General features: G+C 39.1%; 1 protein-coding gene across 15 annotated transcripts in view; it reads left to right on the top strand.

The window, feature by feature from the left end:
• The window catches only part of SYNE1 (spectrin repeat containing nuclear envelope protein 1), a 494,970-nt gene that overhangs the window by 361,837 nt on the left and 115,090 nt on the right, over positions 1-18,043 (top strand). For all 15 annotated transcript variants that reach the window (XM_040238711.1, XM_040238710.1, XM_040238708.1 and 12 more), the window contains 11 exons: positions 2,431-2,550; positions 4,079-4,279; positions 6,332-6,505; positions 7,378-7,509; positions 8,100-8,296; positions 8,990-9,122; positions 9,507-9,689; positions 11,267-11,416; positions 12,581-12,757; positions 13,195-13,350; positions 17,791-17,946. In XM_040238711.1, coding sequence (XP_040094645.1) covers positions 2,431-2,550; positions 4,079-4,279; positions 6,332-6,505; positions 7,378-7,509; positions 8,100-8,296; positions 8,990-9,122; positions 9,507-9,689; positions 11,267-11,416; positions 12,581-12,757; positions 13,195-13,350; positions 17,791-17,946 — 1,779 coding nt within the window. The remainder of the gene's footprint in view (positions 1-2,430; positions 2,551-4,078; positions 4,280-6,331; positions 6,506-7,377; positions 7,510-8,099; positions 8,297-8,989; positions 9,123-9,506; positions 9,690-11,266; positions 11,417-12,580; positions 12,758-13,194; positions 13,351-17,790; positions 17,947-18,043) is intronic.

The following is an 18,043-nucleotide window of genomic DNA, read 5'->3' as shown; positions in this document are numbered from 1 at the left end:
CCTTGCTAAGGATGGACGCATGCTTCCTTGTTTCATCAGTGGACTCCCTTGCTAAGGATGGACGCATGCTTCCTTGTTTCATCAGTGGACTCCCTTGCTAAGGATGGACGCATGCTAGATGTACTTTCCGATTTTTCCCATGTCTCAAAGTGTTCTAGTACTGCACTCACATCCTATTCATGCCTTGGCTCTTTATGGAATTCTTGGTGGACTCTTTTTATAGAGTTTGGAGGCTTCTCCTGTGTTGTTTCCTAGCTTCCAATGTTGGCTTGAGGAATGTAAAATTGTTCTGAATCCCAAAGGTCTCAGTGTTCTGAAATTTCATGATGGCATGCCTTGGAGAGAGTCTGTTTTATCCTCTGGGCTGAGAACTCAGTGGGCTCTTTTGATGTGGCAACTTCGTCCTTCCATTCTGAAACATTTTATGAGAGTATTGAAATATTTTGCATCCTTCTGTTTTATCTGTCTCCCTTTCTCAAACTCCTTTTAGGCAGATGTTGGATGTTCTGGTCCAGTTGTCTAACTTTCTTATCAAGGGGCGTTTCTCTCTGTTTTTTTGTTCTGCTTTCGGGAGACTTTCTCGGTTTCAGCTCCAGACTTTTCTATTGACTTTTTCGTTTCTACTCTCATGTGTTTAATCTTCCTAGAGCTTTTTTCGGTTCTCCAAATGATGTATTTTTTGGTAGCAGTGTCTTATTCTTTTTTAAATCGATGCATTGCCTTCTGTAATCTCTCTAGGTAAATTAATGATTTGGGAGTTGAAGGTATTTTGGGAGACTTTAAGGTTTTTGTTTGTTCGCTTTTCCTGCGTAATCTATTTCCCTCAAGGTTGCTTTTATTTGTTTCTTATTTTAGTTTCTATCTTTCATGTAAGAGGCTTTCCTAGGATACGTGGACATGCTGTCTCTTCACATTTAGGATGAGAGAGTAATCAGCTGAATGGGAGCTTCACGAATGGATGGCGCTTGACGATTTAGAGATTTATTGAAGGATGATCTATGTGGACCATTTGGGGGAGAATCCTTGTCTCATTCTTTTTCAGATCTTTTTATTTTCTCCCACCCATCCTCTTCTGTCTGGAAAACAGAGACAAGGCTTCAGCACTCTAGGAGATGCAGGAGGTCCACGTTCAGCAATCACTGGGCATGTGGTCACTTTATCCCCTTGTTTGCAGTCAAGGACTCGAGCGTCTGGTGCCCCTCAGTCCAGAGACTATCTATCTGTCTTATTGGGTTGGCCCAAAAGTGCATTGCAATGGAAATAACCTGAACAAACTTTTTGAGCAATCCAATACCTTCAGAAAATGGAAAGATCCAGTGTGAAGTGAGGAAGAGGGCCTGAGAATCTGAGTATTCTTCAAGCATCTTTCCACCAACCCTCGAATTACAGTCAGTGCTCATCCTGCATCTCCCAGAGTTCCTGAGATTCCTTTTGCTTTAATCTGGCGATGAAGAACCCCTGCCATCCTAGAATTCAGCTTTCTCAGATTCCCTAAGTCAATTCCCGTGTATCCTTCTGATTTTCAGCTTGCAAACTTTTGTTGGTATCATCTTCTTTCCTTTTTCCTTGCTCTTATAGATTTATTGGGGGGAAACACACCAGAAAACAAGCAAACAAAATATTGGTGACCCAGGAGATAGAAAATAGGACACATGTGTTTTATCTGCCATCTGGAGTCTGTGTTCTTTTCCTCCTTCAAACGCAGCTGAGGTTGCTTGTCTTCCAAAAGCCTTCTCTGACTGTTCCAGAATTCACTGCCTACTCCCAAGTCCTCTCATAGGAAGGAGCAGAAGCAAGTTTAGTACCTAACTGTATTCAGCCTTGTTTCATTTTCTTCTCTTTACTCCAGCTTCCTAAGCAGACTTGAAGCTCCTTGAAGGCCAGGTTGAGGTCTTGTCCTGCTTCAGCAGACCTCACTCTGGGAAGACAAGGCTCAGCTCTAGTGGTCACCTTCATGCCTTATTGCCTGTCCTTCTGCTCTACAATGAGGAAGCTCTCCCTGACCATGCTGTAATGTACTTTCCCCTTTCCTCACTGAATCTCTCTCCAAAGATGCTCAAAACTGCATTTCAGAAAAGCAGAATGTGATCCCCTAGAACATCTTAGGCAAATGCCCTTTTCTAACTTTGTCTTAAAATCATGCTTCTTTTTCAGGTTGCTATTCACCATTTCTCTTATTTGTTCAAGGAAGCCATTGTTCTCCCAACCCTCCACATTAAGCCTTTCCAACCTCCTTACCTTTAAAACACCTGTTCTGTAGTATAATAAAGGGCCTTCTTCCCTTTTCTAGATAATAGGGGAACATCGTTTTATTGCATGGAATATGTTTTAGGTGGAGAAGGGAGGAACAAGTAAGAAGCCACGATAATCATATTATGCATGGGAAATTGTTTATGTAAGTTTTAATGACAAGTCATAAATCCTCCATAGGCAATACAGCAGGCTGAAGATGGGCTAAAGGAATTAGATGCGGGAATCATTGAGTTAAAAAGGCGTGCTGACAAGTTGCAGATTGAGCAGCCTTCCATGCAAGAACTCTCCAAACTCCAGGTACAGTTATCTACTAATGGCGTTCAGCTTCAGTGGTACATCCTAATTGAAAGTCAAGAAAAAATAAAAATTATTTTTTCCATTTTTGTCAGGTTTTCTGTAAAATTCATGTCATTTAGGCCCTAATTTTTACCCAAGTAACTCTTAGAACATTTTCTAAAACATCTATCATATTAATATTTAGTACAATAAAATAAATTTACACATTTTGAGATTTACTGAAAGGTAGTCTGTGTGAGCTATTTGTTGGAGAACTTTGTGTCAGATCTTTAGGTCTTGTATTTTTCTTGTAGTCTTATGCTTCTAAGATTTTGTGTGTGTGTTATTATTATTCTGATGGTTAAGCATTATGGTATAATTTATTTGTGGCCTATTGCTTTCTACTCCAGAAAATTTATTAATTGGCAATCTTATAAGATACCCAGAAAACCCTGTATTGTACCGTAGCCAAAAAAAAGTTTTTAAGGAAAAAATACTTAAGCTGATACCTTTTAGAAAGTGTATTTTCTCAAGTGTTCAAAATATTAGTTTATATTTCATATATGGTTGAATGGAAAAGAGACATTGTTTCAATTCCAGAACAACAAAAAATTAAGCTAGAAGGTAGCTGAAATCCAAACCGACTTCCCCAGCATCTTCCAGGAGAAGAGAATAACACTTTGAATTGGTGTTTTTAAATCTGGCACCTAGGCAGATAGCTGGTATCAGATTGGTAGGAAGATAATGAAATAGTAAAGCCAATGAAGTGTAGCATCTGATAACACAGATAATTTATAGTAAGAAAAAAATGTGCATGTGTTAGTTTTTCTGCACTGTTGAGTCCAATATAGGGTTAAAATTCTTCTGAGAAAATAAAATACCTCTTATTTTAAAAGAACATTTTTATTTCAACTGTCTCATTCCATTATCTAAGATTTCATAATGTGATGAGCCCACAGCCCCCACTCTGTCCTTTTGAGATAGTTTTCTGACAGTACTCAAATGTCAGGTGTAAGAGTCAAGCGTCATAGCTGTAAATAGGCATTAAAGTTGAACTTTTCCAGATTGAGCCATTTTGGCCTACTCAACCTTAATATGATACATTAATCAGGTCCATATGGCTCAAATAAATTTTGTTTTTGGTGTATCATCGTCCACTAAAATGTCTTTCCAGTTAAATATTTATTTACTCCACCACATTTGGCAAAAAAACTCACCAGAAAACATTGCGTTTTTAAGTTTTAAAGTCTTTCTGCTCACTTGAAACTGCTGTTTCTGGAGCTCTTTATTTAAGGAATAGTCTCAGATCTGATTATTACTTAAGCAGACCCAATGTTAAGGATACTCTATTCAGTTACTTCAAAATTAGAAAATTTGAGAGCATGATAAAAATTAGAATTGCATTCTCCATGACATGTCCCTTAGCTGCAAGAACAGCTTTTAAGCATTTTAAACCTCCATCAATTATTGACATTCTGTGAGGACAGGTGTCAGACGTACCCCGTGTAGAGTGAGTTTGAATTGAACATGAGTTTTATCTGTTTCTTAGGACATGTATGATGAACTCATGATGACTATTGGCTCCCGGCGGAGTGGGCTGAACCAAAATCTTGCCCTTAAGAGTCAGTATGAAAGAGCCTTGCAGGATCTGGCCGACCTACTGGAAACAGGACGAGAAAAGACGGCAGGAGACCAGAAAATTATCGTGTCTTCCAAAGAGGAAATCCAACAACTACTTGATAAACATAAGGTTATATATTAAAAAAAAATAATAAACAGAAAATGTCCTTAAATACGTGCCCTTCTGGTTGACATAGTCCTCATGAGTTTCCTCCTGGGGACAGCAAGTGCTTTTACTACATAACCAAACTTGGTAGACCTGATATTGTTCCACCAGTATGTACGATACCAACCTCAGGTTAGACCCTGTTCCCTTCATACTAAGCACACGCTTAGTATGCGTGTGCACTGTCATGGCCAACACTTTGTGACCCCATGGACCATAGACTGTCAGGCTCCTCTGTCCATGGAATGCCTGTTTAATTCAGAAACACAAATTGCATTATTAGTAACATTACAAAAATAAAGGTTTTGCCACTTCAAAGACTCAACTTCCCAGACAGTGGAAATTTCTCATAGGGAAACTTTTAAAATTCCCTTGGATTATAGATGGTTGACATTCTACCTTTATGTAGCTCTTTGGTGACTTATAAAGGTAGATTTGGGTTTGGGGGTGGGGGCAGAGAACTACTTCGTGCTATTTTTCCCAGAGGTTTTTGTCCAAAACTTTGTGATTTATTAAAGCCTTATCATTTGGCTTTGAAAACAGTGCTTTAAAGTCAACAGCTGGTTTTTCTCAAATCTTTGACCATAGCAATAAAATATCATCCTGAGTTATTCCAGAGGAGAAATTGGGATCAATGAGTATAAATAACAAAGAAATAAAGCTCAATAGATGAAGAACTCTAAAAGGATAGGCTGCCATTGAACTGATAGCCCTCCTGGCCAGAAGTCTGTCCAAGGCTGTCGGGCGAGATGGAGTTGTGAAACAAGTATCAGATTTCTGTGAATGTTGGGCTAAGTGACCTCCAGGTTCTCTTCCAACTTGGAGATTCTATGATATCATAACTGTCCGTTAAAAATAATGGTTCTAGTTCCTCTTGACCAGACCATTTTCTGAGGGAGAGCTCTGCGTGAGTGGCTCAGAGTCTGAAAATGGGAAATTAAAACTACCTCCCTCTTAGGGCTGTGATAAGGATTCAACAAGTTACCCACTGGGGTGTTTATATTGCCCAGCACATAGTACACACTCAGCATTAGCTGATATTGTCAATTCCCAGTTGTAGTTCCATCCTTGGTGCTGGGAACAGGAAATGGGATAGCCCTCTCCTATCCCCTGGGGGAGCTTCCCAGGTGGGACTCGTAAAGAATCTACCTGCCAATACAGGAGACATAAAAGGTGCAGGTTTGATCCCTGGGTCTAGGTCCCCTGGAGGAGGGCATGGAAATCCACTCCAGTATTCTTGTTGGGAGAATCCGATGGACAGAGGAGCCTGGTGGGCTACAGTCCATAGGGTCACAAAGAGTCGGACACAATTGAAGTAACTTAGCACACATCCTCTGGGGACATTTCTGTATAGAAAGTAACATTTTGAAATGCATTTGTAGGGCTGTGCAAGGCCTACAGGTCTACTGTGTGTAGGCATTTTATGAGGGAAATTTAAATATATTGATGCCAATCAGTGTGTGTCCAGTTAAGCTTGGCATTGAGTACAAAGTACAACAAATGCTCTGAGAATTCAAAGGAACAGAGGTCCAGCCCCACCCTGGAGGAAGGAAAGTCATGACATTGTCAGGGGTGGGCATTGCAGGAAGCAGAACGTGAGCAGTGGCTGAAGGTGGGGGATAGGTGCTGATGTGTCCCAGGGCCAAGGGAGGCCGGTCTGTGTGGTGACAGAAGCGAGTGTCCACGCAGGTGGTACAGGGATTAGGAGCTGAGCGGGTGGATGAGTTTTTTAGCAGCTGCTCATGTGTGATGGGTTCTGCTCAGGGGCCAGAGTACCTGCAGCTCACCATTGTGTAGGTGCTTTGAGTGAGGGGCCGGGAGAGGCCAATCAGGAGACTAGAGCTCCCCAATCCCTGCACAAGGCTGTGGGTGCCTGGGTGAATGGAAGCCAGCAGGGAAGGACCACTGTTGCCCTGGGATTGGCTGAGCTCCAGTAGCTTCCGGGTTTGAAGCGGTTTTTATCATTAGGTAGTAAACGCATGAGTTGCTGACCCCTTTCTATCTGAAAAATTGCAGGAATACTTTCAGGGTCTGGAATCTCACATGATCTTGACCGAAACCCTCTTCAGAAAGATTATCAGCTTTGCAGTCCCACAGGAAACTCAGTTCCACACGGACGTGATGGCACAGGCTTCCTCCGTGCTCAAAGGGGCTCACAAGAGGGGTGTGGAGCTGGAGTACATCCTCGAGGTGAGACCTCCCCTTCAGCACGCCCCGGCTGCACGGCAGACCCAGCAGGCGAGACGTTCTCATTCCTACGATTTGTCTCTTATGACCCGGAGACATCACAGACTGGGCATCACATGTGATGTGTGCCCCTCGTGTTTCCCGTTTACATTTAGGTAAAGGCTGTGCCTTTCTGTAAGTTCAGTCAGAAGAAGACTGATTCCAGAATGGGCATGGTGATATTTACATTCTTGATAGACTTGCCTTTGATATAAATTATTGAAGAAGACTTCACATGATTAAAAATTTTTTTTCCAATTTTAAATAAAAAAAATAATTTTAGAATAAGTGATTTGAAATTTCTTCTTAATAGACTGTCTATACTGTATATTCATATTTCTTAACTGTCTGTGTCGGTTTTTTATCTGCAAATGTGAAGTATTTAGTTCACTTACTCTGGAAAGTTAACAAGCCTGTTCCTTTCACTTAAGTCATTGGTTTACCCTCACTGTGGGGAAGGATGAAACCATGCATTTCAGATGCCTACTGTGTTCAGACGTGCTGCATATATTATTCTATTTAAGCCTCACAATGGACAGGACTGTTAGTATCGTCACCATTTCTTTTAATGTTGAAAGTGAGGTTCAGAGACGTGCAGTAATTTGTCCAGGTCTTACAACTGCTTAGCTGCAGATGTGAGAGCCGTGCACGGTGCTTTGCAGGGTGACTTTCTGATGACTTCCTTCAAAGCCATCTTTTGCTTCCCAGAACAAAGCCCCAACGCAGGCACCTCAGACATGTCTTTGAAGGACTCCATCAGGTGCGTGTGTGCACACAGAAAGGATGCTGTTCCTTAATGAGGGTCTTCAGCTCACACACTGATGTCGTGTTTCTAGACATGGTCCCAGCTGGAGAAGGAGCACTGGGAGCTTAGCCGGCAGCTGGAGGTGGTGGAGAGCAGCACCCCAAGTGTGGGTTTGGTGGAGGAGAGCGAAGACAGGCTTATGGACCGGATCGCACTCTACCAGGTCAGCGTCCAGATGACGGCATGGTGTAAGAAGTTGCCACATCGCTTTTTAAAGCTTTCCCATGGTTTTAACAGATCTGTTCAAACTTTCAACCCAATATTTTGTTAAGTACTTTTGCTTTCAGTGTTTGTTTCATAATAGAACATAAAAAGATCTTTTTCTTTTTTCAAATGAGAGCCCCTTTTGAAAATGTAGCCTTCAGCAAGTGTTTCCACTTGTTATGCTGAAGTCTCACTGTCTTGAAATAATTACAGATGGTTGTTTTATGATAGAGCATCAAAAAGTCCCCTCCACCACTTTTTTTCTTATTTTTAATGATAGAGAGCTCTTTTTGAAAATTCAGCCTCCACCAAGCATTGCTTTGTATTTTTTTGTTGGTGTCACAATATTCTTAAAATAATGATACATCAATAGTTTTAAGTACCCCCAAAGTTATATACTTGGATATAGAAACATCATGAAGTAGAAACTTCAGTGTAAATAGTTGAAATCTGACTAATGGGTAAGGGGAACATTATGGAGAAATTATAATCTTTAGGGTGAAAATTTGTATTATCTGAACTTTGACCCAGTATTTTCGATCATTTTAGCATTTGAAATCCAGCCTTAATGAATACCAGCCCAAATTGTATCAGGTAATAGATGATGGAAAACGACTTCTGATATCTGTTAGCTGCTCAGATCTGGAAAGCCAGCTAAATCAACTTGGAGAACACTGGTTAAATGATACCAACAAAGTGTCTAAGGAACTTCACAGATTGGAAACAATATTGAAACACTGGACCAGGTAATACTTGGGCAAATTTTTAAATTACTGCTGCAGTGTTTATAAGGCTGTTGGGCCTCCGAGTTGAAAAAAATGTGGTCCCTCAAGGAACATACCATAGAGTTTGGAAAAGAAAGGCAAACACAAAGCTTCCAATTGGATTCTTGCGTAATTGTATAAACATGTACTTAAAAAAAGGGTGAGGGAGGCAGGCATTATGCAATACGTCTGACCTTTGAGCTGTCATCTCCTCTGCCTATTGATGCACATGGGTGGTCACAGTAAATCTTAGAAGGAGAGAAAGAAGAGAGAGTGTGTTTTGAAAAAATAGAGTTTTCCTTGAGGGCAATAGAAGGTAGTCAAGAGAGGTGGAAGGTTGATTTTATATAACGAAATCCTTGTTTTTATGCCACCTTTATGTCTAAGAACTTTAACAATCATCTAATATTTTCTCAGTAGGTAGCCTCAATGTGAAGGAGTAGGAGAAAGATATTTTTTAATTTTCAGCTTAGACATGGGAATACTGAAACACAGAGAGACTGACCCTCTTAAAGTATGGATATTAAGAGAAGGGGATTTGAGACTATCAGCCCAGGGCATGATTCTCCCAAATCCTGACCTGTCTCCTTTTAAAATTAGCATTGGCGAACAACATAGGTTAGCATAAAGTTGGGATTGGATGTTTACTTAATAGGCTTATTATTATCCTTACAGATATCAAAGTGAATCTGCAGATCTAATCCACTGGTTACAGTCTGCAAAAGACAGGCTAGAATTTTGGACTCAACAATCTGTGACAGTCCCACAAGAACTGGAAATGGTCCGTGATCACCTGAATGGTTTTCTGGTAAGCTTAAGAATTTAAAGCATTTGATTCAGTTTTACTGTTTTCAGGCCTTGACGTAAAACCTGACTTAACACCAGTAAAAAGATCAGCTATCAATGGATATAGTAGTAAGTCAAGCTATAGAGAATTTGTCATTGTTAACTCTGTGTGTTCAGTAATTCTGCAAAATACTAAGCCTCCACATTGCCTCTTTAGAGTCGTGTCTAAGGGAGGTTGGCTTTCATTCAGGGCAAGGGTCTGTTGCTTTTATTTTCTTCAGAGTGCTTAATATCTCCATTCTCCTTCAAGATGGAAAGAAAAAGCTTTATGTAATAAGTTAGTCTCTTTCCGTAACTGTACGGTCTGGCTACTTAATCCTGATTTGACTGTTGGTGCTTCTTCTAGGAGTTTTCCAAAGAGGTGGATGCCAAGTCCACACTAAAATCGTCTGTTCTGAGCACTGGAAATCAGCTTCTTCGATTAAAGAAAGTGGACACAGCTGCCTTGCGTTCTGAGCTGTCCCACATTGATGGCCAGTGGAATGACCTGCTGACAAATATTCCAGCCGTACAGGAAAAGCTTCACCAGGTACAGAAATAATCATCAGTTTAATTGTTCATAACTGATGTAAATGGTATTAGATGGAAAAGTACATTTATCTGCTTTTGCTCACAAATTTAAATCAGCTATGTCTTGGACACCCTGTCTTTTATGTCTTCCCTTATATTACATATTAATATTGCTAGACATAAAATAGATAACCAAAAAGAACCTACGGTATAGCACAGGGAACCTCACTCAATATTCGGTAATGACCTGTATGGAAAGAATCTAAAAAAGAGTGAATGTGTTATCTGTATAACTGACTCACTTTCCTTTTCAGTAGAAGGTAACACAACATTGTAAATCAATGTGCCCCATGCCTGAAAAAAGGAAAAGAGTGAATGATTCTACAAATGCCCGATCTACAAATTCCCTGTCTTCCAATGGCTCCTTTATTGTGTGTGTTAGGATCCTTGTCTGTCCATGTTTAAATTATTTGTTTTCTCATAAATAAAATGAGTGTAACCATGCCTCTCTCAAAAAGTAAGTAGTTATAAAGATTTAATAATAGTATATGTGAAAGTGAAAGTCGCTCAGTTGTGTCTGACTCTTTGCGACCCCATGGACTGTATAGTCCATGGAATTCTCCAGGCCAGAATACTGGAATGGATAGCTGTTCCCTTCTTCAGGGATCGAGCCCAGGTCTCCTGCATTGCAGGCAGATTCTTTACCAGCTGAGCCAGAAGGGAAGCCCAATAGTATATGTAAAAGACCTATAATCTTACCTACAAGAGAGCTGACATGCAACAAATAGAGTAAGGAAAAGTAAGCAGTTTCCTTATCTGGAAATATGCTTCTTAGTGCTGACTTCCCAGCTATTTTATCTGTATCTCTCTTTGACATTCATCACTGTGTAAAAGGCATGTTTCATATAAACGTCTCATCCCTCCTAATCAGCAGCTGAACATTTCTAGAGGGCAGGAAACATCTCACATTGACTTCTATATCTTTCTGCACTACCTAGAAGTCCAGAAATATTTTAAATGGTTGCTTTTGTCCCCCTAATCCTTCTAAGTATTTGCATAAAATGTTTGATATGTTAAGGAAGATTCAGGATTCTAAGTATATTTTAGTGAAAGATGGAGGAAATTGGCTATACTCTTCGGAACGAATATCAGAGTGCCAAAAATCTAGAAAATGATACTTTGTCGTGTGGTGGTATTTTTCTTCCTTCTTTGAACATTCCTGAGTCGTAATACACAGAGATTTTACAAGATAATTAATAAAATACATCTGTTGAATGTTTTGTAGTTACGTTTTTTAATACTCATAAAACTAGCTATAAAATGAGAATAATATTTTCTTCTTGCTGGTGTTTTGATTAATTAGGTAGTGTTAATGCAATGTTTATAGTATTCGATGTCACGTGAACATAAGAGGACTATTACTGTTCAGTGTTTGCCTGATGTTCAATTTCTAGCTTCTAACGAGGTTAATAGCCAAAAATGTCATTAAGAAGTGTTATTCTGTTGGTACTTTAGTAGGAATTAATAGAATTTTAAGTTAACAGAAATCAGTTTGAATTTTAACACTGTGACTCCTTCTATCTCTGACATGAGCAGCTCCAAATGGATAAACTGCCTTCTCGCCATGCCATTTCTGAAGTCATGACTTGGATTTCTCTTATGGAAAGTGTTATTCAAAAGGATGAAGAGAATATTAAAAATTCCATCGGTTATAAGACAATTCATGAGTACCTTCAGAAATATAAGGTAATTAAACATTCTTGTTTGTTTCTGGCTTTTTGTGTTTTAGGACTGCTTTATTGGAAGAAACTCAAAAACTCAAATTATAGAAATCAGGTCTGAAAGTGTATGCTTCATACATAGTGGCCAGAGAGGTTTCAATAGTAAGAAGACTGCCTCCCTCGTTATAGGCATAGGAGCATCATCCGGTATTAGGACAAAATTTTGAATAAGATTTTGTGTCATTTTAAGAAGTCATAAAAATAAATACTATAATTTATTTATATTATATAGTGGGATTATGTAGTTTGTCCAATGCTACTTACTCTTCCTAAAAAATATATATATTTATACTCAGGTTTTCCCTGATGGCCTAGATGGTAAAGAAGCTGTCTGCAATGTAGGAGACCTGGGTTCGATCCCTGGGTTGGGAATATCCTTTGGAGAAGGGCATGGCAACCTACTCCAGTATTTTCACCTGGAGAATTCCATGGACAGAGGAGCCTGGTGGGCTACAGTCCATGGGGTCGCAAAAAGTCAGACACCACTGAGCAACTAACACACACACACATTTATACTCAATATATCTATATGTTCCAATTTTCACAAATTTAAATTTGATATATTTATACATTCAAATGTATTAAATCAATTTATATTCAGTATATTCATATGTTGCATATTTACGTATATATTCAACTTCTGAAAATAATAGATTATATTAATATATACAGACTGTGCCATTTGGACTAAAATCATGGAAGTGATAATATTCATCTTAAGCTTGCTTAAGGCTTTCCAACTCCTGGTAAAATATAAAAAACAAAGTCGCGTCCAACTCTTTGCAACCACGTGGGCTATATGGTCCATGGAATTCTCGGCCAGAATACTGGAGTGGGTAGCCTTTTCCTTCTCCAGGGGATCTTCCCAACCCAGGGATCAAACCCAGGTCTCCCACATTGCAGGTGAAGTCTTTACCAGCTGAGCCACAAGGGAAGCCCAAGAATACTGAAATAGGTAGCCTATCCCTTCTCCAGTGGATCTTCCCAACCCAGGAATTGAACCAAGGTCTCTTGCATTGCAGGTGGATTCTTTACCAACTGAGCTATCAAGGAAGCTGATATATATAAAATCATATAAAAAATGTATACATATAACCTTATTTTCTTATTTTCTCCTCTCCCTTTTCAGGGTTTTCAGATTGACATTAACTGTAAGCAGCTGACTGTTGATTTTGTGAACCAGTCTGTGCTACAGATCAGCAGTCAGGATGTGGAAAGTAAACGCAGCGACAAGACTGATTTTGCTGAGCGGCTTGGAGCAATGAATAAAAGCTGGCAAATCCTGCAGGGTCTGGTCACTGAGAAGGTGAGCCAAGCATTCCTTGTTGTCCATGTTTCATGAAAACTCCGAGAACAGGTATACTCGGTAGAGAAAACTCATTCCACAAAGTAGTATGGGTCCACTGGGCATAGGACTGCTTCTGAAGAGATAGATCCTGGAGGTTCTCATTTTAACTGTTCTTCACCTTTGTTCATTATTTTGTCTCTGTACCCTCTTCTCTTTGAATATTTCATATTGTTTTCCTTTATTTAAGGTCTTAATATCTTTTTCCTTTGCTTCAAAGTTGACTTAAGTTCTTTACTTGTTTACCAAAATAGTCATTGATTTACACTCTTTAACATTCATTCTTAATCATAGATACAATGGACTGTTTTTTTAAGAATTCTTAATCTGAAGGAAATAGTGATCTGCCAATAATTGGATTCTAAAACAAAATTGCAAATTTTGTTATGTTTGTTCAGATTCAGTTGTTGGAAGGCTTATTGGAATCTTGGTCAGAGTATGAAAATAACGTACAATGTCTGAAAACATGGTTTGAAACTCAGGAAAAGAGACTGAAACAACAGCATCGCATTGGAGACCAGGCTTCAGTTCAGAACGCAATGAAAGACTGTCAGGTAACTTGTCTGAGTGGCGGACAAGCACCTTTCACAGTTTGATGGCATACGCCAAATTTGCAAGTCATGACAATTGAGAGTTACATATTAAAAAATGCTGCATTTGGTAACAAATTTCCCTGATTACATGAATTATAATGGTTTTCCACCTAGTAGGTTTTTTTCCACCTGTTTTTATAAATTTGAATTTATGAATAGAGAATGGTTCTAACCCCCCATACTGATCATTTGGGCTTCCCAGGTAGCGCAATGGCAAAGCATCCACCTGCCAAGGCGGGAGACACAAGAGACACGGATTTGATCCCTGTGTCGGAAAGATCCCCTGGAGTGGGAAGTGGCAATCCACTCCAGTTTTCTTGCTTGGGAAATTCCATGGACAAAGGAGCAGGGCAGGCTACGGTCCTTGGGGTCACAAAGAGTATTGGGTAGGACTGAAGCGACCGAACACGCACACACACACTTCCTTAAGAAGCGCTTCTCTCACCTGTCTTTCCTGTATATATGGCAGTCAGCGTTGTGATGGTTCTCTATAGTATTTCCTAAGGAGAGTTGAAGACTAAACTGTGAAGCAGTTCTACAGAAATGCTCCTTACCCCAAATCTGTTTTTCTATTTCAGCTTTCAAAAAGAAAGGCCTTTCCTAATGATCTTCCCTTGAAACAATGTTTTTTCTTCGGGGGGTATATGTAAAGAGATATATTTAAGCTCTCAATCAAAGCCTTTTGGTTCAGAAAAGAGCACGGGCTTTTGTACTGGGCTGACAAGCTAATGAAGTACAATTTTGAGGGTGCATGAAAATGGCAAAGGAAACTATCATACAGAGAAATAGTTTGAAAAAAAAAACTTCACATCATAAGATGGGTGTGTAGGGACTTCCTTGGTGGTTCAGTGATTCCGCTGCAGGGGACACTGACTGGTTCCATCCCTGGGCAAGGAACTAAAGTCATACATGACTTGTGGCATGCCCCCACACCCCCCACACACCCCTCTCCCTGCAAAATAAGATGGTTGTGTAAAAGATGGAAGACCAAAAACATGCATTAGCTAGTCTCATTGCCTTTCCAATTTTCCAGAGTCCAGTAGTGTTTTTCACTTAGGCTATCAATTCTAAAATGTACAAGTAAGCCAGAATTTCAGAATTTTACTTTGAAGGATGACTTCCTCAATTCAAATGTTTTTATTAAAATTAAAACATAATTTCAGAATGAACATGAGAAAGATGAGTGCTTCCTTATGACCTTGTTGTAAGAAACTTGACTATGGAAAGACTGAAATTATAGGTTAGCTTTCCTTGTCCTTTGTTTTTCCTTCTTCCTTCTCCTCATTTATTTTTTTCTTGCTTGCTATTTTTTGTTCTCCTTAATGTACTTTTCTTCTGCCATTTTCCATTTTCTTTTTATGTAATGTCTTCTGTTTAACAGAGAGAGAGAGAGAGAGAGAGGAGATTGCTAGATGGAAAATATAGCAGAAACTTGACCAAGTTTTACTCCTTTTCCGACCCAAATTTTAGTCTCCCAGAGGGTCACACCAGGCAGTGTCAGAAAGAAAGCTTCATGTGTGGTTGAAAGGACTTCACCCCAATGCCAATTCATGATTTCAAATGAAAAGTCATTAAAAAAAAAAACAATTAAAGTAGCCCACATTTATTTTGGGGTATCACAGATAAATCACAGCAGCCTAACTGGCAAGTTCCACTGACAGCACCACAAACATTGGTGAAAATTTATTGTTATTCTTGAGAAATTTTTCCTCTGGACCAAAGTATAGAATTCAAGCCAACATACTTACATTGGTGACTGGATTCAAGCTTTATTTTGTTTAAAAGGTCTTAGATATTTTTTTACTTTTCCAGGAGTAATTTATGAACTCAAACCAACCTAAAAACTGATATTTCTGAATTAGCCCAAGTTAAGAATGATTTATTTTAGCAAAAAATGTTAGTTTTGGCTTTTCCCTTCATTGATCAGAAACAGAGTCATCTTTTAATTATTATTGGAGAGAAATGAAAACATACCTTTGTTTTGCACAAAATATATATTTCATTCCTGTTTCTCTCCTGGGTTGTGCTTTTATGCCAACATAAATTTGCAGGACACTTTTAAGATGTGTTTCTAAGCAATGGATCATTTATTTAATATTGCTCACTTAAAACACTAACATCTATGGATAAATGAGAATAAGTTCAATTCTAGTGGTTGAATTTTAGAATAATACTAAAGACATGTTGGAAGGATTATTTGGTTATGTAATCCTTTAGAGAAGTAGAGGAAAAAAAATCCTTAAATAGTAAAGTTGATTATGTTTTCTTCACTGTATATAGGACCTGTAACCCTACTAATCATTATGTTCATTCTCAGGTTAATTATCAAAGCTGTCAACAGACTGGCAAAATTATAAATCATAAATAAAAGACCAGTTATTAAAAACAAAAATTATCTCTTTAGGCTACTGACTGCAAGAACTTCTAATTAACATCAAGACAAAAATAGCTTCCTAATAATTAAGGAGAGAAAAATAAATAAATTTGCACTGAAGCAAGGCAAATTACCACATGGCTAAATAAAATAATACTCTTACATTTGCCTAGTTTTTAACAGCTTAAAAAGGATTTCATAGATATATTTATCCAATGTTATCTCTTTGAGGTGAGCCAAATGTATTATTATTCCTATTTTGTACATAAGGTCGAGGGCTTCCCAGGTGGCACAGTGCTAAAAAATCCACCTGCCGGTGCAGGAGACATAGGAGACTTAGGTTCAATCCCTGAGTCAGGAATATCCCCTGGAGGAGGGCATGGCAACCTACTCTAGTACTCTTGCCTGAAAAATTCCGTGGACATGGGAGCCTGGTGGGCTACAGTCCATCCTGAGGTTGCAAAGAGTTGGACATGACTGAGCAACTGGGCACACACACACAGACACACAGAGTGATGAAAATATTGGACCAGAAACAAAAACTAAAGGGGCACATTTAAAGTACAACAGAGACCAGGACGTTATCAAACCCATACCCATACCACCACCCAAGACTGATAGAGTGATCCATGTCTGGATCATCACAGGGACGTGGAAATCTTTTTCACAGAACTGAGACATTATCCAAGCTTAAAATATTTTTCAGTTTTCTTCATTCTGAGCCCCAAGGCCTACACATCTGCATACCTAGTTCTGGGGATGTACTTTTGAATATGATCATATAACCAGGTCTCCATATACTACAGCTGCTCACATCACCCCAACATAGGTTTACACCTTCTCCATGACTCCTATCCAACGACCCGCCTTTAGCACTGGGCTGGGAGTCAGTAGGCTCAAAAGTCTTGGGTTCTAATTCTGCTTCTGGCCTTTCTGTGCCCTGAGACAGGTTGTATCACTTAAATCTCTCACTTGTTCATCCATAAAATGTTGATAGCAGTCTCAACCTGGCTCAAGGTGCTTTCAAAATTTTCTAATAAATTTAAAATATGAGTTAGGATTATGGTTAAGTATGATCTCTATATCATCATCTCATTTTCTTTTTAGAACATTTCATGGTGGTGGTGGAGATGGTTTAGTCGCTAAGTCGTGTCTGATTCTTATGAACCCATGGACTATAGCCCACCAGGGTCCTCTGTTCATGAAACTTTGCAGGCAAGAATACTGGACTGGGTTACCATTTCCTTCTCCAGGGGATCTTCCTGACCCAGGGATTGAACCAGGATCTCCTACATTGCAGGCAGTCTCCTACACTGCAGGCTGAATCTTTACCAATTGAGCTACCAGGGAAGCCCGGACATTTCATGCTGACCATTATAAATGCAAATCCTAAGGAAGATGAGGATTTGACTCATGAAAAAAAGCCCATACAACCTTTCTAAATCACTTGAATCAGAGTATTTTAGGGAGAAAGGGAAGTTAATGGAGACTCTTGTTTTTTTCAATTGAAGAAACTGAGACCCTATGGGAGTTTCTCACTTGCACAAAGTGGCTCAACTTAATGGGCACAGAAGTGGGACTAAATCTCAGATACTGGGGTCCAGAACACCATTCTATTGCATTTCATTCCAGAGGCTAGGACTGTGAAACTTTTCCAATAGTAAGATAAAAAAAAAAAAAAAAAAAGATAAATAAATTTAAGGATATAAGTCATGTTACCATTTCCAACATATATTTTTTTCCTTGGAGCTTGTTGAAAAAAAAATTCCATATTGCCATTTCCTTATCTAGTATGTAGTCAAATTTTGTATTTTTTAAGTTACACTCATCTCTCATGGAATGAGAAGAGAATTTTAAAAATTTAAATGTAGGAAGAAATATCATTCTGGCAACCCTCTCCTGAGAACAATAAGCTTTTTGGATTAGTAAAAGGTTTTTTTGGGTATGAGACTATCATGGCTCAATTTCAGTGCACCCCAGAGTTCCATAATAGAATAATTTAAGACGACTATTTCTTCATCTTTCAGGATCTGGAAGACTTGATTAAAGCAAAAGAGAAAGAGGTAGAGAAAATTGAGCAGAATGGACTTGCTTTGGTTCAGAATAAGAAAGAAGAAGTCTCTGGCATTGTCAAGAGCACGCTTCAGGAGCTCAACCAAACTTGGGCAAATTTAGACCACATGGTAATGTTGCTTGTGGAGAGTTGGCGCCAAGACTGCGCTTACCATCTTGTGTCCAAATGTGAATGTGATGTGGGCTTTGATTTTCATAAAGTAACTG

The sequence above is a fragment of the Oryx dammah genome, unplaced genomic scaffold (assembly GCF_014754425.2).
Source record: "Oryx dammah isolate SB20612 unplaced genomic scaffold, SCBI_Odam_1.1 HiC_scaffold_4, whole genome shotgun sequence".
In the NCBI taxonomy this organism is placed as follows: domain Eukaryota; kingdom Metazoa; phylum Chordata; class Mammalia; order Artiodactyla; family Bovidae; genus Oryx; species Oryx dammah.
The sequence above is the reverse complement of the archived record's forward strand: the minus strand, read 5'-3'. Positions and strand labels throughout refer to the sequence as shown.